The sequence below is a fragment of the Zeus faber genome (assembly GCF_960531495.2).
Source record: "Zeus faber genome assembly, chromosome: 1".
NCBI classification, from domain to species: domain Eukaryota; kingdom Metazoa; phylum Chordata; class Actinopteri; order Zeiformes; family Zeidae; genus Zeus; species Zeus faber.
This window is the reverse complement of record NC_137193.1, coordinates 55195036-55221486: the sequence shown is the minus strand read 5'-3', so window position 1 is coordinate 55221486 and position 26451 is coordinate 55195036. Positions and strand designations below refer to the sequence as shown.

At 47.0% G+C, this 26451-nt stretch overlaps 1 protein-coding gene across 1 annotated transcript in view; it reads left to right on the top strand.

The window, feature by feature from the left end:
- Positions 1-26451, top strand: part of crocc2 (ciliary rootlet coiled-coil, rootletin family member 2) — a gene marked incomplete at both ends in the record, with an annotated part of 40753 nt that overhangs the window by 13402 nt on the left and 900 nt on the right. Inside the window, 25 exons of the mRNA XM_079997642.1 lie at positions 406-612; positions 1976-2072; positions 2253-2342; positions 2433-2570; positions 2819-3018; positions 3578-3760; positions 4380-4524; positions 5769-5919; positions 5998-6224; positions 7720-7919; positions 8092-8219; positions 9453-9622; positions 9760-9930; positions 10549-10683; positions 11206-11349; positions 15108-15346; positions 15868-16027; positions 16334-16501; positions 16774-17358; positions 17644-17764; positions 17848-18002; positions 23535-23975; positions 24671-24820; positions 25309-25509; positions 25878-26009. Coding sequence (XP_079853768.1) covers positions 406-612; positions 1976-2072; positions 2253-2342; positions 2433-2570; positions 2819-3018; positions 3578-3760; positions 4380-4524; positions 5769-5919; positions 5998-6224; positions 7720-7919; positions 8092-8219; positions 9453-9622; positions 9760-9930; positions 10549-10683; positions 11206-11349; positions 15108-15346; positions 15868-16027; positions 16334-16501; positions 16774-17358; positions 17644-17764; positions 17848-18002; positions 23535-23975; positions 24671-24820; positions 25309-25509; positions 25878-26009 — 4738 coding nt within the window. The remainder of the gene's footprint in view (positions 1-405; positions 613-1975; positions 2073-2252; positions 2343-2432; positions 2571-2818; positions 3019-3577; positions 3761-4379; positions 4525-5768; positions 5920-5997; positions 6225-7719; positions 7920-8091; positions 8220-9452; positions 9623-9759; positions 9931-10548; positions 10684-11205; positions 11350-15107; positions 15347-15867; positions 16028-16333; positions 16502-16773; positions 17359-17643; positions 17765-17847; positions 18003-23534; positions 23976-24670; positions 24821-25308; positions 25510-25877; positions 26010-26451) is intronic.

Below are 26451 nucleotides of genomic sequence, written 5' to 3'. Positions count from 1 at the left end.
CCTTGCCAGGGGGGCAGATGGTTTTAGGTGACTCTGTTCCCCGTTGGAATCAGACATCAGACAAGAGCTGAATACTATAAGACTTGGCTTATGTCATGGCGAACCACTGCGAGCAACATCGCAGAGTAATTAGAGATTACTCAGCTCATAGACAGCCGCGATCACGCTGAAGGGCCTGAATCAAACGGGAGGCACTTCAAAGTGAGCCACCATCTGCACAGCCTAATCACTTCAAGTAACCCATCCTGTTTGGATGCAAACAAACTGTTTTCTAATTAAGCTGATGGCTCCCAACTGTAAAAGTAAAAAAGAAAAACACATCCTGTCTCCTTTTACCTTTTCAGATGTTTTTTGAGCTGTCGCACACCGAAAAAACCTTTATGATGGCTTTCATTGTCTCCACAGGACTCTGTCCGACATGCGAGGAGAGTGTGTCGTTGCCGGCCGGCAGCTCCACGTGGCCTGCAGGAACCTGGAGGCCAGGGTGCCGCAGGACAACACCTCCAGTGGCGTGGAGGTGTCGGAGCTGGAAAGGCAGCTGAAGGACAAGCTGAGGGAGGCCATGCAGCTCCAGGGACACTGGGATGCAGAGAAGGTTGAACTCAACTCTAGGTCAGGCCGTCTTTTGAGAAGAAAGGAACTTTGGTCCTAGGGTGTTGGGTAATGTGTTGGAAATAGTCTTAGTTGTTAGGTCTTGGTCCTTCTGGTGTTCCCTTTCAACTAAGACTGGGTATTAAGAAGTCCTTCTGATTTGGAACCGGTTGAATTCACTGGACTCTATAAACCACCATACAAACAATTTTTCTTATCAATGTTGAGCAGCTGGATGTTTCTTGAGTAGCCACGCAGTATTATTTTTAACCTTTCTGGATCGTTGCCTGTCACAGCTGAAAATGTGGTTTGATGCTCTTGTGTGTTGCAACTTGCGTCTTTAAGTATGTCCGCTTCAGGAGAATCTGTAACAACTTGTTCTGGCCAAAAACAACGGCCTACAAAACAATTTACAAGTGAGATTAGCACAACTATGAACATGCTCAAACATGTTGTAAGTAGTCTTGTTGCTGCTGGTGATTATAGTAGGAATCAAGAAATTGATTCCTAGGAAATTGATGATGGATGAAATTTGACAGAAGAATTTGTCAAGTACTTTTGATATCCAGAACTACATGCAACACATCTTTAGCGGATAGCTGGTCAAGACTCCGGAGGGGCAAAGGTGTGATGAACGAAATAAACACTCTCCAGGTTTAAGAAGAATGCATGACAGCCAAATTTGATGTAAAAGTACTACACAAGATATGTTTTTCCAGCAAGCTTCTACTGAAGTCTACTAAAGTCTGCCTTTTGTGTTCACTTTTATGCCAATAAGGCCGAAGGCTTCTTTATATGCTCCAGTTTGGATGATATCAGATGTCATCTGGCGAGTATTCAAATTTGACTCGCTCAATGCTGAGAATAATATTCTGATATATGATAGTGTTGAGAGTGTGCTCTCAGGAGGAGCAATTGTCACTCATTTCCCTAACAATGATTGACAAGTGTGTGTGTGTGTGTGTGTGTGTGTGTGTGTGTGTGTGTGTGTGTGTGTGTGTGTGTGTGTGTGTGTGTGTGTGTGTGTGTGTGTGTGTGTGTGTGTGTGTGTGTGTGTGTGTGTCTGTGTGTGTGTGTGGTTGTGGAGTGGGGGGGGGGGTTATATCTTCCACATATAACAATGGAACAAAGACCATTTCTGCATGACGATGTGCATGAGTAGACATCCATGCAGCTTACTTGCAGAGTTTGGGAAATCACCAGCAGGCATATTATATCACCCAATACAGTTAGTCCAGATGTTTCGAAGAAGGCCATTTTGCTAATTATTGAGCTTCCACATGTCCCTGTTTGTGTGTGTGTGTGTGTGTGTGTGTGTGTGTGTGCGTGTGTGTGTGTGTGTGTGTGTGTGTGTGTGTGTGTGTGTGTGTGTGTGTGTGTGTAGGATCCTGGAGCTGAGCGACATGGTGAAGCACCTCCGTAGCCAAAGCAGTGGGAAGGATGAAAGCCTCAGCACCATGCAGATCAGTCTGGACAGGATGGTGGGACCATGGGAAATGGGGCTTTTTCGGGGGGGTCGGTGGCAGTGGAGACAGCTAAATTGGGGGCATGGGGGCTTGATAAACTACACAACTTCCTTGTCTGGGGGTCTGCCGTCTGGCCAGCGTCAGCCTCCATGTGCTCCATGTGTGCTTATCTGACCTTGATGGTTTCCTGTGCAGGAGACGAGGAGAGCAGAGGACAAGGCAGAGGTGGGTTCCCTCCGCACTAAGATCCAAGTGCTCCAGCAGGTCTTACATCACGTACAGCAGGTCAGAGCGAAGAAAAGTGTAGGTTCTAAGCTCTTAGCTTGAGGATTGTTGCTTCCCACAACCATTTCCTTTTGGTTTTTCACTGTCTAGTTGATGGGGTGTGAAGGTGACAGCAGTGGCTCTGATGGTGCTTCCTCCACATCCCCGCTCTGCAGTGCGTCTCCCCAAAGGAACAGAACCTTGATGGCTGTGCAGGAAGCCCTGTCCAAGCGACAGAAACAAACACAGGTCGAAAGGACTACTTGTATTTTTTGTCTTTAAACATTTGTGAGCCAAGGAGGTATTCTAGTGAAACTGGTCTAGAAACTTGAAAAGAACACTATGGGAGGTTTCAATTTCAGGCTTGTAAACACCAGTTTACAGGCCAACTATCAGCAAATAATCATCAAACAGCAAACCCACAAAGTTTCCATTTGCAGTTAACAAATCATTAGCCAGTCACACATATAAATGCACATATGCTTTACCAACCACAGGAGCTGCGTGGCCGCCTGGACGCCGCCTTGGAGCAAGTGGACGCGCTGCGTGTCCACCTGCAGGAGGTGGAAGCGTTGAGGAGGGACGTGGAGCAGGAGCTCCAGGTCGTGAAGACAGAAGGACAGGAGACCAGCAAAGCCCTTGAGGAGAGCCGGAGAGAGAGCAGCCGATGTCACACCTCGCTGGACCTCGTCTCCAGGTGGGGCGCTGGCACACGTAGATGTGCTTCACAATACTCAACTCATACTCAATACTCATCATGGAGTCTACATTGAAAAATCTCCTACTTTATTCAATTTACCAATTTATTTATTGTTTGAAGAACCAAAAAGGTGTGTTGAGAAGTTCAAAATGGTACTCAATGTGTGTTGTTTGGAAAGTATGGAAAGTTTCAAAGAGGAGAAAAGTTACAAGGCACTCTTCCAAAGAACATGGTGCAGTAGTAGCAAAAACATCCTTCTTAAGGGCTTTTTCTCGTTTTAATAAGAGAAGATGTAATAATACTTGGGGGGGATTGCAAGGACTTTATTTACATCATATCTTTATTCTTCCGTATCATTTACTGTTGAGCACCATACATGCCCATGCTTCTATCCCTCTGAAATGCTAGGCAGCTCTTATGAGGTCTTATGACATGGACAATGGCATTAATAGAAACTATTCATGCAGACACCCAAAGAACTTCCCCTTCTCCTCTTTCTTTCTTTTTTTCTTTCTCTCTCTCATCCTCCATCCCTCCATCCCTCCATCCCTCACAGCGAGAAGGCCAGCCTGGAGAACCTGGTGTCGGAGCTGCGGCGGGAGGCAGACTCGCAAGGCACAGAGCTGGAGGCACTGAAGTGCTCGTCCCTGGAGCTCCAGAGGCAGCGGGACCTCCTGCAGGAGCAGAGGCAGGACCTGGAGAGGCAGCTAGCACGCCAGCGCACAGAGGCCCAGAGAGGGTACGGTATGAGCCGCAGGGGAGGAGGTGGGTGGTGGGGGGCGTGGAGGGCGTGGGGGGGGGAGCGACTGACCCTTACACAACGCACATCCCGTCACCCGCACTTATTTTCAAGCCTGTTTGTTTAGAGCTCAGATCAGGAACACATGTCATTCTCCGGCCTGCGCTGCACCCGCATGACATTTGGATGAAAATGTAAATGATTTACATTGCATTACTGCACTCATGCAAGAGGGTGGCTCCTTTTTTTTTTCTTTGCTCCACTTATGAGTTTTTCCGTTTGCTACAAAAATTTGATTAGCTGAGAACGAGTGCAGGACATGCGATCCAACAAAAAAAAAAGTAACTCGGAGTTCTGGCCTTTGGCACCGGCATTGCTCCATCTTTGAAAGTGGAGATGGATTACTGTTAAGGAATTGTGTTTATATAAATATTCTTTGTGTGCGGTTGTGTGTGTGTGTGTGTGTGTGTGTGTGTGTGTGTGTGTGTGTGTGTGTGTGTGTGTGTGTGTGTGTGTGTGTGTGTGTGTGTGTGTTTGTGTGCGTGCATGCGTGCCTGTGTGTGTGTTCTTACACGCATGTGTGTGGGGTGCATTTTTTGTGTGTGTGTGTGTGTTGTAGCGAGAGGAGTCTAGAGCACCTCGAGGCTAAACAATCTGAGCTGCGAAGGGACCTGGTAACGGTGAAGGAGGCTCTGAGTCAGGTGACCCTGCAGAAGGAGGTTCTGGAGGACGACAAGGCCGGCCTCGCGCTGGCTCTTAGTAAGGTGTGTGTGGAGGACCAGGCAGGCCCGGTGTTAGGGGCAGTCCAGACCGGGCTGTGCCTGCTTATTTGAACTCCTTGCCTGATGGCAGCTGGTCCACCCTCAAATGTTAAAATGTTATAAACAATTATATTTGAAATAAAACATTTATAGAAAAGAAAAAAAATCATTCCTGCTGCAAGATTCTATTTAAGATTTAGTTGTTTATATTAAATCAATTGAATTAAATATTTTTAATTTGTGATTGATGTCATTTTAGATCACAACGTTGCATCATTAGAGTGAAGATTGCGGCCAAGTTCATTGCCTGTGATCTGTCTGCTGAGAACAGCCTCATGGAAGTGATATTTGACAATTCTTCATTGTATAAACAAACGAAATTCATTAAAGCAAGTAATTTGGCATTTACAAAAATCATTCTACTTAGCTGAGACAGATTCCATATTCTGTTAGTGCAGGCCGCCGGCCCGTGAGAAGGTGGGCTGGAAGTTTTTCAGAAGCGTTCTCATGACGGCATATCAGTGCCAAAATCCGCAAGCGCAGATGAGATCTGCACGCGAGGATGTAGAGGAGCCGCGCGCGCAACTCAAACAGCCGCGCACGCATATCATTTCTGCGAGTGCTTTCATGGCCACAATATTGTGGCCCCGTGGGCGATGGACAGATTAAGAAAGATAAATTTACATCAGAGTAGATTCCTTTCATTCTAATTATTATTCGGAATGTTTGTTTAAATTATAGTTAACTATACTTCCCGTACCACGTCACGCATGGCAACTTAACCCCCCCCGCCCTATAGTCTGTACTGTAGTCTATATCCCCCTCGCCATTTTTAACTGCCCCCTCAGTCACTTCATCCTGGCGCCAGAGGCTCCCTGTCTCGGGGGAAAACAATCACTTCATTGATCCCGGTGCGAGGGAAATTTGTCCTCTGCATTTGAACCATCCTAACTATTTAGGAGCAGTGGGCAGTCCCCCGGCGCCCAGGGCCTGGGGACCAACTCCAGTTGAAGAGCAATGGGCACTGACCAGGTCAAAGGCATTGACAAAGTCATTGAGTATCTAACGCTAACCCTCTGTCTTGAGGGCAGGGGGGAAACCCATGTTCAGAGACCATGTAAACTCCACAAAGAAAGTCTCCAGTCGGATTCAAACCCAGAATCATCTATATGTGTGTAGCAACAGTGTTAACCAGTGAGCCACCATGCCACCAAGACCGTCCTGATCAATTGTTCTATGTTTCTCAGGTTGAATCCCATAATGCTGAGCAGGAGTTAGCCCTCACTAAACTGCAGAGCCATGAGGCCACCTTAAGAGATTATCTTGCCAAAATGGCTGCTCTGAGCGAAGGCTTAGCCAACGACAAGGTGGAGCTCAACCGAATTCAGCTGCAGGTCAGTGGGCGCCATAACATTTGCTGCTTTGGCCCGGTGTCCCTGAAATGTGAAGTGGTTGTATTTTTCCGCCTCCAGACAGAAATCGAGAAGGCGGAACTGGTGGAACGCAGGTGCGAGGCGGAGAGCGAGCGGGCGGTGTCCAGAGAGGAGGCGGCGCGGCTGCGGAAGGAGCTGATGGACGTGAGCATCGAGAAACAGGCCTTGGAGGGCGCCCTCGGCCGCTTCCAGGAGATCCGCCAGAGGCTGGAGGTGGAGCTCCGCCTGCTGCAGAAGGAGAGCGCTCAGGCCCTGGAGCAGTACTCGCAGGTCAGGGAGGGCAGGCCACAGAACACCCCCCCCAAGAGAACCACGCTGCGTGTTATAAACAGTTTTCAGCAGTTTTCATGGCCTCATTGTCACATTAAAACTAATCAGAGATATTGGACACATCTGTCACGCCTCTCAACACCTTCCCCCCGGTGATGGTGCGCAGAGGGGAGGTTTGACCCCCGCTCCTTGTTTTATGAGTAACTTGGGAGAGGGCGAAGCTGGGGATCCTCATATCCAAGTTTGAAAGGATAAACAAATATAACAGAACTAATATCTAAGCAGAAGACAGAGATGGAGAGAACCAATAAATTAACACCTCGCTGTACCGCCTTTTCTCCTAAAATAGGTCCTTTTTCCTTCCCGAAAGAATGAGAGGAATTCCGCGCTGTTTTATTATCTGTTCCGACTGTGAAACCAGGATATCCATGTTGATCTTAACAAGAATTTTACAATCCTAAACAATTTGACAAAACCCTTCTAAACAGTTTCAGATTACTTATCTGTAAAAATAAATCAAGTGTGTATGAAATGAGCCGCAGAGTGGTCTCTCCATTTCACCAAAGCTCATGTTTCCTCCCCATATTCAGAGCTATTTCCATACATAACATTGGCTGAAAAACAGCTTGTGCAAATGTTTTGTTAGTTCATTTTCAAAATGAAATTATGACGGTTATTGCTTTTCAAATTCTGCTGTTGTAATGAAGCATTAGAAGCTGTCCGGGGGCTTAGATCCGAGGAAATCAGAGCAAACCTTTGATGGATGTAAGATACCCAGTCAGGAAGAGGGCTTTACAGATGTGGCAGACAATGTTCTAAGATTGCGCAGAAAAGTTGGCTTATCCTGAGAGGCATCACGTTCTAAAAAAATAAACAATTTCAGAATATATCCTTATCATTAAGAATCAAGTCAATCTGTAATATTTTTGCCTGTCCTTGATTTTAATCTCTGCATTAGTAATGTATACATACAAGTTTGGGGGAAATTTTTCCAAACTTAAGCATTGGATATGAAATCTATCCCAAATCAAAACAATTCTTTGAAAGGTGAACACATTTCAAGGATTATTTTGACGTTTGATCGGTTTATGATAAGCAAGGCAAGTTTATTTGTTTAGCACATTTCATACACAAGGGCAATTCAAAGTGCATTACATAAGACATAAAATACATTATATAAAAGCAAAGAAGAATGAAAGCATAAAAGCTAAAATTAAAATAAATAAAAAGCCCTAAACATTTTACCTTTTCATTATTAAAAGACATAATAAAATCAGAGAAATAGCAGCTTGCAATTTAAAACAGGACTAAACAGCTGCAGCACCCATTTCAGGTTATGAGGCCTCTTTCAAAAGACAGTGTGGGAACACTTTCAAAGAATTGAATGTGGACCTTGTTGGCCCGCTCATTCATTTTATTATGGGTACATATGGCATACCCTATAATCGCTTGCCATGGAGGTAATTCCTAAATTGCATTGTGCATTGGTTTCCAGGCGAACAGGACTGTCCAGGCGTTGTCGGAGCAGCTGTGTGCGTGCAGGAAGGAGCTGGAGACGCAGGCTGCGGCGCTGCATGGAGCCGGCCACGACTGGGCAGAACTGGCCAAGGACAAGGCCGCTCTGGACGTCCAGTTGAGCTCTGCTGAGCGCAAGGCCTGGGGACTGGCCCAGGAACTGGCTGATCTCAGGTCCGTGTATGTGAACTAGCGTGTACCAGATTGATCAAGTGTGTATTTAAGGTATTTTTGACTCTCACACTTGACTTATTGGCTTAAATCTGATGGTCATTCGATTCTTCGACCTTCCGCTGTACTCGGGTTTGGAAAAAACTTATAAAGCTCTGACCTCTTTACCTCTGTTGTGCAGGATGGAGAAAGAGTCCCTGGAGGCCGCTTTGTTCGAGAGCCAGGAGCTTGCCTCATCTCTTGAGATCGAACGGGCAAAGCTGGAGGGGGAGCGTTGCACCCTGCTCCAAGCTAACAAGGCCTTGACGCGTGAGTAGCCCCAACCCTGCCGAACCCTCAGAGCTCTTCCTGTCTTCCCGTGCCAAACCCCTCCGACCACGAGGTCCTTCCAATAACACACTGGAGATCCATATTTCAGCTGTGAGCTCTGTAGGCCAGCTGGGATGAGGCATCAGCTGACGAGGGTCTCACTGTAGCACCAAGGTGAAAATATAAAAGCGTTAAAGTGGAAATCCGTGAGATTATTTTATTAAAAAACCTGTATCTGATTCTGAATGTAGCTGGCCCTTTTTAAGAACCGGTTGTTCAATGTATTTGTATATGATTATTTTTCAATTTTTTCCTTTTAACAGCAAAGGAAGCACTCGTTCACAAAACATATCTGATGGTTTTCTGTCCCAACAAGTACACTTTCACTACAATTTATATTTGTCTTAAAACCGCCTCCATTAGAGCAGGGAAAACCTATCCTGACAGCTGAGAATGTTACTGTCAGATACTGTTCCTCCTGTGTTCAATGAGAAAGGAAGCTCACACATCTGTCAAATTCATACTGCTGACTTGTATCCTAAATTTGTCAATTATAAGAAGCAGGGGAAATAGGGGAAATGCAAGGACTTTCTTAAAATTTGACCTTTTCATGAAACACTTTAAAACAAAATAACTACTGTATGACAATTCTAAACAATTTTTTCAACGTTTTAAATTTATTTAAGACTGATAATTCATAAAACAGGCAAGGCGTATGCATAAATGTAGACTCCAATATGCATCTTAACTCTGCTGCCCGTGCCCATTTCCTGTGTGTACGCATTTCACAGAGCCTGCAGCGGGCTCCTGCTGGCGCATGAATGCAGGGATTATTTGCTTTGCCACATGGATAATTGCGATCAGACGAAAAACAAGGCCAAATTGCACTCAGTCGCAAAACATTATGGCCGTGTTTGCACTGTGATATCACTTGCGCAATATCTTTTGTGATTCGGAAGCCGAGACGGTGCTGGTAGCGGACAAATTGAAACAAAAAAATCGTCCCCGGGCCTTGATCAATTATTTATGGCCAATATTGTCATCGCGATTAATATACAATTTATTGTGCTGCCATAATGTGCTCCCCGTTATGCTGTTTCCAATGTTGGTGGCGGGGTCTGGGTTTCTCGACAAGAATGCAAAGATCGGGCATGCACAAGAAAAACACCAGGTGGTTTTCCAGTAGTTCTTCTGCATTTTGAGTGACATGTATGTGTATGTAATGCTGTGCAGGCGATGTAGCTCGGATGCAGGTGGATTCTGAGTTGCAGAGGAGACAAGCGGGAGAGGAGCAAGAAAACCTAAAGGACAAGCTGGTTCAGATGGATAGGAATGCCCAACTCACCATGAACACCAGAGAGCAGCTGCACAGAGATCAGCTGGAGGCCCAACACAGGGACAGGGTAACGTGCACTGTGATTGGTTGAGGCAAACAAAAATACTTGTGGAAATTGTGGGATAATACACAAAATCGTACACTGAAAGTAAAGGTGAAGCATGATTTTTATACGTGTGTGTGCCTGTGTGTGGTGCATATCAGGAGCAACGATGCACAGAGCTGCAGCTGCAGGCGGAGGAACAGCTGCGCAGACGGTGCGAGGAGCTGCGGGCGCGCAGCCAGGCAGAGCAGGATCTGCTGCAGCAGGAGCTGCAACGCCTGCAGCACGTCCACAACCACAGCCTGCTACAGGCCGAGAGCCACAAGCAGCAGGTGTGTGCGTGTGTGTGTGTGTGTCTGTGTGTGTGAGCATCGGGCTGTGGAATAGTTTGACGTCTATCTTTCAATAGTATGAAATCCTGATCGAATTAAGACATTGTAGTAGTTGCAGACGAGGGGGCGTGGTTAAGCCACGATCTGCAGGTGATGGTGCTGGCTTCGTCCTTTGTCAGTGCAGCGGTACCAGGTCTGCCCAATCAGTACCACTGGTGCTGATTGGTCCAACCCCACTGAGAGAGTTGTTACACATTCCTCAGCGGATCTCGACTTCCATAAAGAAAGGTTACGCCCTCTTTTGAAAACTGGAAACTTGCATTATTTATTATTTATGTTTTGGATAGCAATAATATCACATTTTATCTAAGCCTACTTTTTGTAATTGCCGCAGCACATCAAAGCGTAATGTTGGCTACAGCATGTTGCCAGTTGGAAGCGACACAACTTCCTGTTTCTAGTCTCTTACGTTACGTGCGGATGTAGCCAAAAGAGCTGATTTGCAAGTCAAGCGAAATTAAAAAAATGGCAAAGCTATCATTTAAGTTGTTCTGGGTAAAACTGTAAGCCTAATACCTGACATAAGAGAACTGGAATGGAGCGTGTGCTTGTGGTCAGGCTCTGTCCCAGATGGAGGCAGAGAAGGCGGCTCTGGCAGAGCGGGTGGCAGCGCTGCAGCAGGACCTGGAGGCGGAAGGGATGGAAATGGAGCAGCTGAGGAGGGAGGCGCTGAGCAGACAGGAGCAGGACAAGGTGGGAACACTCACTGCTGTACTTCAAAACGGAGAAGCTGCCTATTCTGTATCTGGCGGAAGAGTGCATAGTATATTTGTTTAGTGTCATCATTCTGCGTTTTATGTGTGTAATTATGTCGGCTATATCAGATGAATTAAAAACAAGCTTATATACTGTATCATGAAGCCATTTCCAATAACACGTCCTGATCTCCGTATTCTCCACTCTGAAATTTGGTGTGGGTTTGGACATTCCTGTTTAAAAATTCAGTGCCATAAAGGGAGTGATGCAATTTGCGTTCTAAGAAGAAGCCCAAACAACTGATTACTGTATCTTAGATAAAACATGGAAGAAGGTGGTAGGTCACGATTCTACTTATTGACTTATTGACATTCTGTATGAACTTGTGGTTGACATGCCAATTATCCATGAGATTTCATCAAGTTCAACAAACAGAGAGTGGGATTATCACTTTAAATCATGAATCGTTTGTCGTAGACATGGAAAAACTGTAAATCTTTTAAATACTTTTGGTTTCAGAATTCGATGACTGGACTGCAGTCGGAGATTCAGGAGCTGCACGCCCGCCTGAAGGACTCTCTGAGCTCCCACGAGGGCACGAAGAGGAGCCTGAGCGAACAAGTCCAAGAGCTGAACCAACAGAGAGAGCAAACCCACCAGGAGGTGTGTCCCCCCCGCCCAAAACCCAAGTTCCCACCATGTTGGGCTGGTGCCTTGTGTTTTTCTTTTTGTTGGCACCAATTCACAGAGCACAGTACTGGTGGGAACGTTAACCCATGCAGGACTAATGTCAACCCCTGTCAGAGTGAAGATTTTCATACAGGCTGGGAGATGGGGGGGAGAGAAGGCAGAATATATATGGAGGATCTCAAAAGATAGATGTGCAGAGGTTGTTTGTAGGGGTACAGAGGGATATATAGGGAAAGGCAGGCTTGTTTGCTTTGGCATGGTGTGGGAGGCCTGGGATCTGTGTCCGGGCCAGTTGGAGGGTTTGTACCAATTAGTACCATGGTAAGGGAGGGCCATTTACCACGGGCCCATGTTGACGTTGGCCGCGGCCACAGAGCTTAACTAGCGTCAGGAGGCAGGATGCCACCAGGTGCAGCATCGACAGAGCCAAGTCCAAGCACCTAGTTGACACTAGTCAGCCTTCTCGCTCTCTCTCGCTCTCCCTCCGTCCTTCCCTCTCCGATTCCCAGCAGGAGAATTTGGTCATGTCGACCTTGATGAAAACAAAGCGCCGCTGTTAAAGACCATAGTTTCTGCCCAGTGACATGTTTGCTGATTCTGCCGGGGTTTTAAATCACCCAATTATAAAAGATTAAGTGCACTCCTCCTTTCATCTGTTTGGTTTTATTTGAGTTCAAGATTCCAAGGCGCTGCGTTTACGGACATTTAAGTGAAGTAACAACCTCGCTGTCACCTCGTTGGATACAACCGACGTGTTTTATAGGTTTCAAAATGACCAGAACGCAGGACTCTTTATCTGCGGTGGAATGCTTGGCTTGAATAAGACAAAAAAAAAGCGGGGCGATAATCAGGGTTTTCACCCTGTCTTCGTGGTCTTATCAGTGTGTGCAGAGTGGAGACGGAGCAGAGGAGTCTGGAGTCGTCGGCAGCGCTTCCGACCACCGTGCAGCGGTCAGATGTGTCGGCAGCCCGCCCACCTCTCACTTGTTTGATTGTTTTCTTTCATCCCGTGTCAGGACTCTGGAGTCAAACAGCAATAAGACGGGGAGGAGAACGTGTGACATGTCGAAGGGGGGGTGAAGCGAAAAGCGAAGAGGGGAGGAGGGCCGAGGCCAGGGGGAGGGGAAGAGGGAGAGGGAGATAGCGGCTTTTCGGTACCATGATAAAAAAATCGAAAGTTTGACTTAACCCCTTGTGTAAATAAGCCCCAGCCGCCAAGCTGTTTATTTTCTCCCCCGCGGCAGCGAGAGGGGCCGGTCCCTCTGGGACCCGGGTCCCCTCTCTCCCCTCTCTCCCCTCTCTCCCCTCTCTCTCCTCTCTCTCATCCATGAAGCACAACACTGCCACCCTTCTTCTCTGTTCTCCCAACCGCCCCCCACCTCCCCGAAAGGCATCAGATAAAATAATGCATAATTGGCCAGATCGGCGAGCAGATAGGTTTTTTTTCCTCACAGTCAAAAAATTTATGGGAAGAAACCATCCTGTGTGGCCCTCCAAGCTCTTCTCTCCATCCTCCTACTCCTCTCTCACCCCCCTCACCCTCCCCCCCGGCTGTTTATCATGTTCCCTGCTGAGGATTCTTCACGCCGCGGCCTGCAGCGGGGAGCACCAGTGCCAACTGGCTCCCATCCACCGCCAGATAAGCTCTGTCCTCCCTCGCTCCAACTACACACAACATGTTGTCATGAAACTGAAATATAGGTCAGTGCAATATCTGAGACCGCCGAGCGGAGCGTTTGGAGGGAGGAGGAGGGGTATCGTCGGAGCTTTTCGAGCCAAAGTTTTGTAGATTTTTTGCGATATTTGTAAACAGTTAAGCACAGGAGGCATTTATGATGAACTGCAGTGGGTTGAGAAGGTCTCTAGAAGCTTATTTTTCACTTGTGTAAGCAAAGCAGAATTTACTGGATTCGGGGATTTGGGCCATAAGTGCTGCCCTCTTTGAATTTCAGTAACAGTTCACATCTTGGTCATTGCGATCAATACATTTTCATCTTCTTGAGCAGGGGTCGGGAACCTTTTTGGCTGGGAGAGCCATAAAAGCCAGATATTTCTAAATGAATTTCCTTGTGAGCCATATAATATTTAATAAAATTGAATGCAACTTATTGCGTGCATTTTTTAAGTAAGGCATACATTTTTAACGTAAAACACATCTCTGAGTACTTAAGAAAGCATTATATATATATATTATATACATTTCTCTTTATTCTTCTTAATAATATTGTTGTTATACTATAGCTAACCAATAATCAATGAAATACTTTTTACCATTAATGTGACTTCTGGTGCTGCATGGTTTTGCTGATGGTCTTGTAGTCTGGTTCATACGTAGTGAGGTTAAGCTTCATGCAGGCATTGAGGCTTCCATCAGTTAAACGTGAGCGTAGGTTGCTCTTAATGTTTCTCAGATGCCAGAAAGACTGCTCACATGCGTATGTAGAGCCAAACATGGTCAATACGGCAATACTCACACGCTGCATTGTGTGGTATGTGACGGGAAGCTCGTTCCAAGTTTTAAGAATCAGCAGGTCTTCAGCTTCAAGTTCAAGAGATTATTTGTCACATACATATTGAAGTTTTTTCCATTTCTGTCCACTTGTGTTCAGCTGATTGGTCCGACTCGAGGCAGGGAGTTTTCTTAATGTTTGTCTGTCTTACAGAGGGGATCGGCGCACGGGCTCATAAGCAGCCCAACTGTGCCAAGATCCAAGAGGATCATTATTATCCACAATTATTATTATAATCCTCAGTGATATATATTATTGTGGCCTGCGTGCCGCATATTAAAATGAACAATAAAACTCTCGCCATGTCGCCGCACCACAGCCAGAAAGACTCCGTCTCCCTCCCTAAACCCTTACCTGTGGCCAGAGACTCCCACAAGTTGTGCCCGAGCAGGGACCCGTGAGGGGCAGGGCACAGAGTAAAAGGCGCCTCGGAGTCTTTCTGTGGTCCGCAGTCGGTGCTTGACTACACCCGTTTGTCGCCACATTTATATTTTGAATTTTATTTTCAAAATTGTAATTTCTCTTACCTGTTTTACTTTAAAATCACACAGAATAATTATTTATCACTTGCTAATTAGGATGAAAAATTTAAGCTCAAAATTGTCTGCGAGCCATATACCGTCATCAAAAGAGCCATAATTGGCTTGCGAGCCATAGGTTCCCAACCCCTGTTCTAGAGAATCCATAGAAACCTCTTGATAGAGCTGTCCCCGTTAATACATAATTGCCTGATCTGAATTATTTGACCATTTTGTAAAATCGTTCGATTTCCCAATCACAGTCCGTCCAAACTTAAGGAGGATTGTGATTCACTGTTGGAAATGTTGCCACGTATAAAATGTATATTATTTACACCACTTTTGGGTTGAGGCAAATTAACTGTCTACTGTACGTGTTCCAATATTCAATGTCAATAAATGCCTACTCTTCATAAGGATGTGAATCATTAAACTATTATTAATTTGTATTATAAAAGTAGTATAAAACTAAAAATTGTTAATTGCAGTTATTTATATGACAGTTAACCATCAACCCTACTACTATTGTGTTAATTTCATGAGATCATGTGAATTGCTCCTTCAGTTACTATCTGATTTCTGATGAACAGACAAAACCATTTTTATTCAAAGTATAATCATTTGAGAGTCTCTCGCTTTATGCTTAATGCTCTTCTGTAGTTGGTCACAAGGTGGTCAAACGTGTCCTGACCTTCTTCCCAAGGCGCAGGTCTTGCATCGGCAGCTGCAGGCGGCAGAAGACCAGCGTGATGGGGGGCACAGGGAGCTGATCGAAACCCAACGGGAGCTCCAGGAGTGCGCTCAGGAGAGAGACAACCAGCGCAAAGAGGTCTTGGACCTGAGGAGGTTGCTGGAAGACGAGACCAGGGACAAAGAAGCCATCCATGCTTCCAACCAGGACCTGAGGAGCTCTGTGAAGAGAGCCGAGAGTGACAACAACAGGTACAGGAGGCTTCTGGCTGGGACTGAAGGGCCCAAACAGAGTAGATTGGTACATCTACTGGTGTGTATACCTGTGTACGAGGTGTGTACGTCGAGCATCAATGGGTAATTATTTTATTCACGGGTTGGAAGTTAGCATTTGCACTCCTGGGACTTATGTTTGATGCAAGAATTCAATGGACAAATGATGCGGAACCAGTAAAAAGAAAACATTGGGAATAAGTGCATTCTCAGACAACCTTACATAAATAATATGGCACATTTATACAGAAACCTATTCTCTCTATGTTCATAGAGCATCAAGTACTGTGTTCTCGCAGGCTTCTGTTAAGTGGCAAAAACTGTCAAACAGTGGGTCAGCGTATGAGTCTGAGCATACCAAGCATTCCAAGTCTATTCCTGCTCTGCCTCACTGACCTAGGCACTGAGAGGCCACGTCACTCATTTTTACATAAACTTTACAAACAAAACAAATTTTTTGACCCTTCACAATGGGTTCACTTTTAAATAACTTTCCACAGTTTGCGGCGTGCCGTGGAGGAGAGGGAACAGAAGAGGTCTGTGTTGGAGGAGTGTAGGAACTCCATGCAGCGAGAGGTGACCACCCTGAGGAGCACGATGAGGGAGGTGGAGAAGTCTCGCCTGCAGACACGCAGAGAGCTGCAGGAGTTGCGCAGACAGGTGGTGGTTTATTAGTGTCACTGGAGGTCAACACGATGGCAGCAACATTCACAGTATCACTGCTCGGCTAGTTGCTGGAAATGTTGACAAATCACTCAAGTTCCGTTTGCCATGCATTTTGGCATTGGTCTGAAGCCAATGCCGGGTCTAAAACCTCCAAATTGCTGCAAAAATTACCAGTAATTGAACCGTGTGTACACATTAAGGGAAGGGAAGAAGGGGGAATGTGAGAGAAAGAGGGTGGAATGGCCGGTTTGGTGTTTGTTTTGCCATCAAACTTAGCGAGTGTGGCTTTAATGTGGACAGGTGAAGGTTCTGGAAGGTTTGAACAGCCGGCAGAGCCTGGAGCTTCCGGAGCTGCAGGCCCGGCTGACGCAGGGTGAGCAGAGAGAGGAGGAGGCACGACACAAAGCCTTTGCCCTGAAGCAACGAGTCCTGGAGTCTGAGGCTGGCAGAGAAGCAGCCCTGAACGAGGTACAACACCCCCGGGGAGTGGAATCCATGATCGGCGTGCCAGAGCAAACATTCCCTGCATTCTTAGACAAATAGTACCTGCCACATCCACAGAGAAGGGGAAGGATATCAACCACACCATACCAAACTATAATCTCATCTTTGTATACCCCATACATTTCCCCATTATTGGCACTTAGATGGATAGCTTTGTTTGCATTGCCTTAGCAAAATACAAATAAAAATCGTTGGCGTTCTTCCCCTATCTCCTTCTGTCCTTTGGGTTTTTGCAGGCCGCAGGGTGGCAGCGGCGCGTGGCAGAGCTGGAGGAGGCCGAGCATCAGAGCAGAGTTTTGTTGCAGGAGAAGGAGGTTCTCTTGCAGCACACAGAGCAGAAACTCAGGGAGGCAGCCTCCGAACTGGAAAGAGCAGAAGAAAGTGCAAGGGGTCAGGCCAGGGAGCTTACCCTGCGGGCTAGCCTAGCAGAGGGCAAAGCCAGGGCCATGGAAGAGCAGCTAGGCCTGGGTGACGCTACCCGCCGAGACCTGGAACTCAGGCTCAGGGGCCTGAGCTCGGCCCTGCGGCATGGCCTGGGTGTCAGCCGTGCAGGGCGCTCACTCACGCCCAGTTCTCGTAGACGTTCCCCGTCTCCGTGGAGGACATACCCACCTGTAAAGGGTATGGTTAGGCCGTGCAGTCTGTCTGCTACTGAGCCTGCAGGATGCGACCCAACTGTGGTCTCTCTAGGTGGGAACAGTGTGGTTGATGGACCAGTGTCCTCCTTGTCCTGTGGTGAAGAAGATGAGCTGGATGTGGAAAGCGTGAAGACAACCCTCCAGGAATTTCAGCAGGCATTAAGGGATGCACAAAGAGAAAGGGTAATTCACACATTACCTTCACTTTATGTCTTTACATGCTGGCATTTTGTGTAGTGAAAGCTCAAATACAGACTTCCTCCATTGCATTTTCATATCTTATATACCTACAGTATGTGACATGTACTTCAGGATTGGTCTTGCCTGTCAGATGTTGTCTGTCTGTAATTGAACATAACAAATTGTTAAATTTTTGCACTCATAAGTAAACAGACCTGATATCGTTTTGTGAACATTCATATTCAGCTGTGTATTGTAGACTAAATCTCATTAATCTTTAATCTGCAGGATGACAGTAAAGGCCAAGTAGAAGGTCTGAGCCATCAGCTGACAGAGCTCCGAGGCAGCCGGGACAAGTTAAGCGCTCAGCTATTGCAGCTGCAGAAGGCATTGAAGGAACTGGAGGAAGGTGAGGGAACCAGAGTATCTCTAAAGTCATGATCAAATGATGTTTTGTCTGTGACGCATGCACGACCTCACATTGTCCTCCAGGTAAACTGGAAATGGCAGAGCGACTGCAGACCTCCCTTTCCAGGCAGGAGGAGGCAGCAAGACATGGTGACAGGGAGAAGAGGAGTCTTGGAGAGGAGGTGGCCAAACTTAAGGCCAGTCTTCAGAAAGCCAAAGCTGAATCCAGGGCACTGCAAGTATGATATTTTCAAGAATAAGGAAAAAGGATATGAAGGACTAGGACCAGCGAACATGAAATTATACAATATCACGAGTATCATAGGGAATTTGTAATACTTGTCATAATATTCATAATTTAAAATATAGCTGCAGGCAGCGATACACAGTGTCCAGGCTAGTCGGTGTGATGTGGGTGAAGTTATGATGTTTAAGGCCTATTTCCAATGCTGTAAATGACATACAGTACAACTAAATAAATGTCTTTAATGGAATACACACGTAGGGGATATTTTTAACAAATCTGACGTTGGTGGTCATTTGCATGCAGCCAGTAAACACCTCAGCATACATTTATTTGAATGTTGGATTATAGATGGTTTGTGTCCTTGGCAATTCTGGTATTGTGGTTGATGGGATGGCTTGAGCAGCCACACCTGATGCTCGTTGGTTCGGCTAACGAGCATCAGGTTTAAAAACCCCGTCCACACACTCATCAGCACTCACTCATTGGCACTCACTCAGTCTGCCACACTGGCCAGTGAGGCAGATTGGCCACCATACGCCACCCAAGTGGCGTTTTCAGGGACCTCTGGCACAGAGACACAGACGACCGGGGGGTTGTAAACACCAGCTTATTGTAGAGATGAGGCTAGGTGGAATTAGCCAGGAGAAGATGGAACATGTCACGACACAGGGCTCCCATCCTGAATGGGTGTGTGGATGGGGTTTTTAGACCTGATACTCGTTAGCCCAACCAACGAGCATCAGGTGTGGGCCACCCCATCCACCACAGCAATATAATCTCTTCCTAGAAAAATGTATTTTATTCTACGAGACATTTTCATGGAAGGCCCGGATGGCTCGTAGCAACGGCCCTGGTACCCCATACTCCCTCAGTACCCCCCACAGGATCCCCGGAGGGACATGGTCAAAAGCCTTCTCCAGGTCCACAAAACACAGGAAGACTGGATGGGCAAACTCCCACGACCTCCCCAGCAACCCTGCAAGGGTTGAGATGAGATGAGATTTTCCCCCCACCCACCCCTGAGCAATTGCCACCTTACCGTGGTGGAGGGGTATGTGTGTCCCTGTGACCCTGGGAGCTGTGTTGTTGGGGGCATTAGCCCCTGTAGGGTCTCCCAAGGCAGAGTGGTCCCAGGGGAGGGACCAGACAAAGAGCGATTCAAAGGACCCTAATGCAACGACAATCAAGACAACATTGGTACCTCGCCTGGAATAGGGAAACCAGGCCTCCCCATGGAGCCAGACCTGGGAGGGGAGCTCGCCGGCGATCATCTGGTGGCTGGGCCTTGACCCAAGGGGCTCGGCCGGGCACAGCCGGAAGAAATACCATGAGGCCACCACCCTGTGGACCCACCACCTGCAGGGATAGGCGTTGGGGTCGTGTGCAATGTCAGCCAGGTGGCGGGCAAAGGCGAGGGCCTGGGCCTGCTGATCCTTGGCATCGTAGACTAGTTCTAGGGATGTGGAATGTCACCTCTCTGGCTGGGAAGGAGCCAGAGCTGGTGCGGGAGGTGAAGCGGTACCAACTAGATATAGTTGGGCTCACCTCTATGCACAGCACTGGCTCTGGAACCAAACTCCTGGAGAGGGGCTGGACTCTCTCCTTTTCCGGAGTTGCCCAGGGTGAGAGGCACCAGGAGGGTCGCCTCTATGCGACTACAAGTTGCTAAGGGAAAAGCTCTGACTATTGTGTGTGCTTATGCACCGAACACCAGTTCAGAGTATTCGGCCTTCTTAGAGTCTGTGGGTGGCGTCCTGGAAGAGGCTCCGTCTAGGGACACTATAGTTCTACTGGGAGACTTCAACGCTCACATGGGCAACGATGGAGAAACCTGGAAGGGGGTGATTGGGAGGAATGGCCTGCCTGATCTGAATCGGAGTGGTGCTTTGTTATTGGACTTCTGTGCTAGTCATGGATTGGCCATAACGAACACCATGTTCGAGCATAGGGTGGCTCATAAGTATACGTGGTACCAGACCACCTTAGGTCAAAGATTGATGATCAACTTTGTGGTCGTGTCATCAGATCTGCGGCCTTATGTCTTGGACACTTGGGTGAAGAGAGGAGCAGAGCTGTCAATTGATCATCACCTGGTGGTGAGTTGGATCAGATGGCGGGGGGGGGGGCTGCCAGACAGACATGGGAAACCCAAACGTGTAATGAGGGTGAACTGGGAACGCCTGGTGGACACCCCTGTCCGTGAGGTCTTCAACTCCCACCTCCAGAAGAATTTTTTCGCGCATCCCAGGGGAGGTTGGGTACATGGAATCCGAGTGGGTCATGTTCAAAACCTCCATTGCAGAGGCGGCTGCTAGGAGCTGTGGTCGAAAGGTAGTCGGTGCCTGTCATGGCGGTAACCCAAGAACCTGTTGGTGGACACCAGCGGTGAAGGAAGCCGTCAAGCTGAAGAAGGAGGCCTTTCGGGCTTGGCTGAAACTCCTGAACCCGATCAATACATCCTCAGGGGAAGAGGCAGAGTCTGAAGACTCTGGGGAAGTCTCATCCTTATGCCTGGCAGAGGTCGCTGAGGCAGTGAAAAAGCTTCCCGGTGGCAAGGCGCCAGGAGTGGATGAGATTTGCCCTGAGATGCTGAAGGCCCTGCACATTGTTGGGCTGTCTTGGCTGACAGTGTCACGTGGATGTCGGGTACAGTAGCTGTGCAGTGGCAGACCATTTTTAAAAATGGGGACCGGAGGGTGTGCTCCAATTATAGGGGTATCACATTGCTCAGCCTCCCCAGAAAGGTTTACTCCAGGGTGCTGGAAAGGAGGCTCCGGCCAATTGTCGAACCTCAGATTCAAGAGGAGCAATGCAGATTCTGTCCTGGACGTGGAGCAGCGGACCAGCTCTTTACCCTTGCAGGGTTGCTGGGGGGGCGTGGGAGCTTGCCCATCCAGTCTACATGTGTTTTGTGGACCCGGAGAAAGCTTTCAACTGTGTCCCTCCGGAGATCCTGTGGCGGGAACTGAGGGAGCATGGGGTACCGGGGCCGTTGCTACGAGCCATCCGGGCCTTGTACAACCAAAGTGAAAGCTGTGTTCGCACAAAGTCAAACACATTCTCAGTGGGTGTTGGACTCCAAGGTTTCCCCTTGTCCCCGATTCTGTTTGTGACATTCATGGACAGGATCTCAAGACGCAGCCGAGGTGAGGAGAGTGTCCGGTTAGGGAACCTCAGAATTGCATCTCTGCTTTTTGCAGATGATTTTGTTGGTTTTGTTGGCTTCATCAGACTGTGACCTCCAGCGCGCAATGGGGCGGTTTACAGCCAAGTGTGAAGCGGTTGGGATAAGAGTCAGCACCTCCAAGTCTGAGGCCATGGTTCTCTGCCGGAAAATGGTGGATTGCTCCCTCCGGATCGGGAGCGAGTTACTGCCCCAAGTGAAGGAGGTCAAGTATCTCGGGATCTTGTTCACGAGTGAGGGGAAAGTGGAGCGTGAGATGGACAGGCGGATCGGTGCGGCATCAGCAGTGATGCAGGCATTGTACCGGACCGCTGTGGTGAAGAGGGAGCTGAGCCGGAAGGCAAAGCTCTCAATTTACCAGTCCATCTACGTCCCAACCCTCAGCTATGGTCATGAGCTTTGGGTAGTGAACGAAAGAACGAGATTGCGAATACAAGCAGCCTAAATTAGTATCCTCCGTGGGGTGGCTGGGCTTAGAGCCTTAGAGCTGCTGCTCCTTCGTGTCGAAAGGAGCCAGTTGAGGTGGTTCGGGCATCTGATCAGGATGCCTCCTGTGTGCCTACCCTTGGAGATTATCCGGGCACGTCCAACTGGAAGGAGACTACGGGGTAAACCCAGAACGCACTGGAGAAATTATATATCCCAGCTGGCCTGGGAATGCCTAGGGGTCCCCCAGGAAGAACTGGAAAATGTTGCCGGGGTGAAGGGGGCCTGGAGCTCCTTGCTCAGCCTGCTGCCACCGTGACCGTGATAAGTGGAGGAAAATGGACGGATGGATGGATGGAGACATTTTCATGTCCTGATAAAGGCTACTTACTTTTATCAAAACATCATCAAGGTCACTTACTGTCCATGTCAAAACATTCTGGATGTTGCTCTTAAGTTCTGCTGTCAAACTGTCAGCTGGACACTGCTTGTTGCTGGAGCCTCCAAATCATGCATCACCCCGATTAAATGAGCCTTAATGCCGAAATGTGTGGAGAATCAACAGTATGATATACTGTTGATTCTCCACACATCTCATTTAACTTACATCTTGTTTATCCTTTAAATATACCGATTGACTGAATATGAAATATTTAATGTTCAATCAATCAGTATATTTAAAGGCATTCTATCTGCATTAACTTTTGCCAGAGATTTTGTTGCAATTTCTTTTTTGGGTGTTTTTTCGAGTCATTATTTCAGAGTTTCTTGCAGTCCTTGTTTTTTGTTTTAGAGTTGGAGTTTTGTTTAGAGATTTTAGAGAGCAGTCTTTTTTTTAAAGAGGAGAGTGGCTGACCTCTCAAGCTGCACATTCTGCCCACCGCCTCTTTGCTGCCTTGGAATGTCGGCTTCTTAGAGCCATCTGGAACCTAAAAACACAAAAAGAATTATATGATTTCATAACACAAACACAATAAATACATGTTCCTTGCACTGTGTAATTTATTATAGTTATTGTTACAAGTAACAATACAATTCAGGAAGATTGTATAAGTTGATATCTCTGGAATCTCTATAAATTCTGACGGTGATGTTATTGGGGTTTTTATTTTGTAGAACTTACTCTGGTGCGGGTCAGTGTCCTCAGATGTGTATATATTTATGACATTTAATACACTGCGCTTTGTTTAGTCCAATTGACTCCTGGTAATACCTTAACCTAATTGATTTCAAACACAGTAAAGGTTAATGATAATAAATGCGCCTGTCACTGTGTAATCTGATGTTTTCTGTTACAACTAATTACAATTAAGGAAGAATATAAACTACATTCATTTGAACATTTTTCATGAACAAAAACAATAGCGGTCTCCGCCCCCTTCAGGTGCTGGACCCCTAAATATAACTGAATATAACTGAACTATTGTGCTAATATGAAGTATGTTACAACAAGAAATTTCACAAAGGGCCCATTCTAGTCCAGGGAACACAAAGGTGAGTCACAATTATGCCTAACATTCACCCATTCAAACACATTCATTGATGGCAAAGGCAGCCATGGAAGCGCCATCCTGCCCTCGGAAGCAATAAAGGATTCAATGTCTTGCTCAAGGACACTTTTAGGGGCAGTAACCAGACTGCATAACTCCTTAGCCACTACTGTTCAGATCATAACAAAACTCCAGTTTTTAACACTTTTATTCCAAAACCTTTTACAAAACTTTTTACAAAATCCTCACAGTGAGACCTTTTTTAAGCGCCACACCTTCTAATCATGATCAATCTAAAGAATTGTCCATAACAATATGAAAATGGCTTGATTTCACAACAATATGACACCATGACTTATTCCCTTGTCCTATAAGGGACCCACCAGTACAATCATGAAAGGGTCTCTGTGCCACTGCTCCACAGGAGAACCTGGAGCGCTCACAGGGCTCGGAGGCTCAGGCCGAGGTGGAACAGCGAAGGCTGAAAGAATCCCTGGCGGACGCTGACAGCCGGGCCGGCCGCCTGGAGCTGTACCAGTGCACCCTGGAGGGCGAGCGACAGCGGGCCCAGCTCAGGGCGGCGGAGCTGGACGCCGAAGCAAAGACGCTGCAGGAGAAGCTGAAGGAGTTGAGGAGGCAGCTGGGAGACAGTGAGGACTGCTGCTCGGCACTGAGGGTCAGCGAGGAGAGGCTGGAGGCGGTGCTGGAACGGGCCAGGCAGCAGGAGAGCCAGCTAAGGGAGCAGCTCGGTGACCTGTCCAGGTCTCTTTGCGGCAGCAGGGCCAACACCGGAGCCCTGAAGGAGGAGAACGGCCAGCTGCAGAGAGCTCTGACCACCAGCGAACAGGACCGGAGGCTGCTGCAGGTCTGTCTTCCAAAAATTAATCACATTGATGAATTGATGAGTGGTCGGCTGGTACAGAAACATGCAACGGGGCAGAACGAAATATGAAGAATAATATTTACTCGGGTCTGTTGAATAAAAAAAATTATGCGCACTGTATACTTTCAGGGTTTCTACTTAGTCCAGCTAAGGATGTTTAATTGAAACTTCAAAATATGATGAATAGCCAAGCTTCCATTTCGGCGCTTTAATTTAAAATGAGGCTGCGAAACCTTTTTTAGTTGTGGATTTTTTTTGTTTACCTTTGCTGCTGTGGCTTTCCTGAAGAACTTCAAGGACGGTGCAATAAAATGCTTGGGCAAGCTCATTAATTCTCCAAGAGCTCCTCAAGAGAACTTTCAGAGCTTAGTTTGGGAAGGCATTTTAAAGATGTTGGACAAACAAAAACACAGCGCGCTCGGTATAAATCTCTTTTATTTTGCTTAAAAACCTGTCAGCTCATGCCAATAAAAAGAAAAGGGGAAAAATAGTCCAAACTCTTTCCTGCAACTTTGCAGAAAATCTGTCAGGGAACTAGCAAGAGACAGAACATGGTGGAAGGTGAGAATTACAGGGGAGGGTGACCCCGAGTGCACATTTGTGTTTTGATAAAAGCCAGTGGCTCAAAGTGCAGCACTCTTCCAATATATCTTATATCTTAATGTGCTCTCCCACAGGAACATCTGGATAAGAACCGAGATGCACTTTCGGAGAGTAAGAAGCTGAACCACACTCTGACGGAGCAGGTCCAGAACCTGCACAAAGCCCACGAGGACCTGGAGCTGGGGAGTTCGGAACTGGAGAAGCATAACAGCACCCTGAAAGAGGTTTATCAGGCCGACAGCAGTGTCATTCTTCTGAAAATAAATGGATAGTCTGATTAATAGAACTGAGTCTCACACTAGAGGTCCCACAACATTGGATTCAAGTTCTTGTTCTAAATGCTGTTTGGTTGAAAGCTGTCTAACGTGTTGTTCATCTCCGAAACGAAAACACCACACAAAACAAGCAAATGAGTCTTGGCTGAGGTGTATAGCGGAAACAGGTGTGAGGCAGATTCTGGGAAGCAGCCAATCGTGTTTGACCCATGTTTTGCATAAACACTAGACACGTTTAACACCTTGAGAGAAAAGCCAGGAATGTGAGAGGAGTGACTTGAGAAAATGTAGAAAAATATGTAAAAAAATTCCAATCAGCTCGAAGGGAGAGTAGTATATAGATAGATAGATAGATAGATAGATAGATAGATAGATAGATAGATAGATAGATAGATAGATAGACGCTGAAGGGTTTACCTGGCTGTTTGCCCCCTCAGGCCCTGAAGCGCCAGCAGGAGGCCGAGCTCCAGGCCCAGGAGAGCCTTGAGCAGCTGCAGAGGGAGAAGGACGAGCTCCAGGACAAGGTGAGCGTCCTGCAGGGGTCCCTGCACGAGCTGAGGAGCGAGAGGACCGAGCTGGAGAGAGCCGCCACGCGTCTGGGGAAGGACAAGGCCTCACTCCGGAAGACACTGGAGAAGGTTCGTGATCATTCATGCTCTGTCCCTGTTCTCGTATTTTAAAAAGGTGATCCCAATATCTGTCTCTACGGATGGAAATGCACAGCCTTGATACGTCCGTAGACTGTTCATCAATATATGCGCAGGGGCCCGAGAAGGTTTTTCATCAGCTTATTGTTTTTAGTGTGTTTTCCTTTCCAAGGCTGTTCATTCCCCCCCATCCGCCTTATCCGTTTTAATGTCCTTATAATAATGATGATGGAACAGCATGTGTAGTGTGAGAACGCCGAGGCCCCGAGCTCACTCTGCTGCGTGCATTACGGGGAGGCACATGAGCCGATGATGGTAAAAGTTGTTTTATAATGGAACTCCCACATGCCGCGTGTCAGGTGGAGCTGGAGCGGCTGCGGCGGGAGGAAGAGGCAGCGCTGGCGGGCCGGGAGCCGGATGAGCTGAGGCAGAGCGTCCGGCGCCTGGAGCACGCCGTGGCTGAGAGGCAGCTCGAGGTGCAGAGTCTGCAGGTGAGGGGCCACGGCAGCGGCAGGTATTTGGAGATGTGTCGTGCACGATCAGAGCACTGAGTCGAAAGGATTCTAGGAGTTAGGGAAACAATAATGAATTTATTATCTTATTGGAAAGATTTTTCATTGAGTAATCATTATTAGTAATCACAGTAATGCAAGATGTAATGAGCTTTGTGTCCACAAAGTGGTTAAAAGTCATGAGTTATAAAAAGTGTTCCACTGACAATTATTGATGGAAAAAAAAATCACAAAAACACAATCTAGTTTATCATTCCTGAGAAATGTTTGCCAGCCATACAATGTGGTATTGTTTGAATTCTGGAATCAGCGCTATCACTAATAATGTACTTCTCAGTCACAAATATTTGCGCATAATATGTCATATTAAAATTATTATATAACACTAATTATTATCAAATTCATCATTTGTTATCAATTT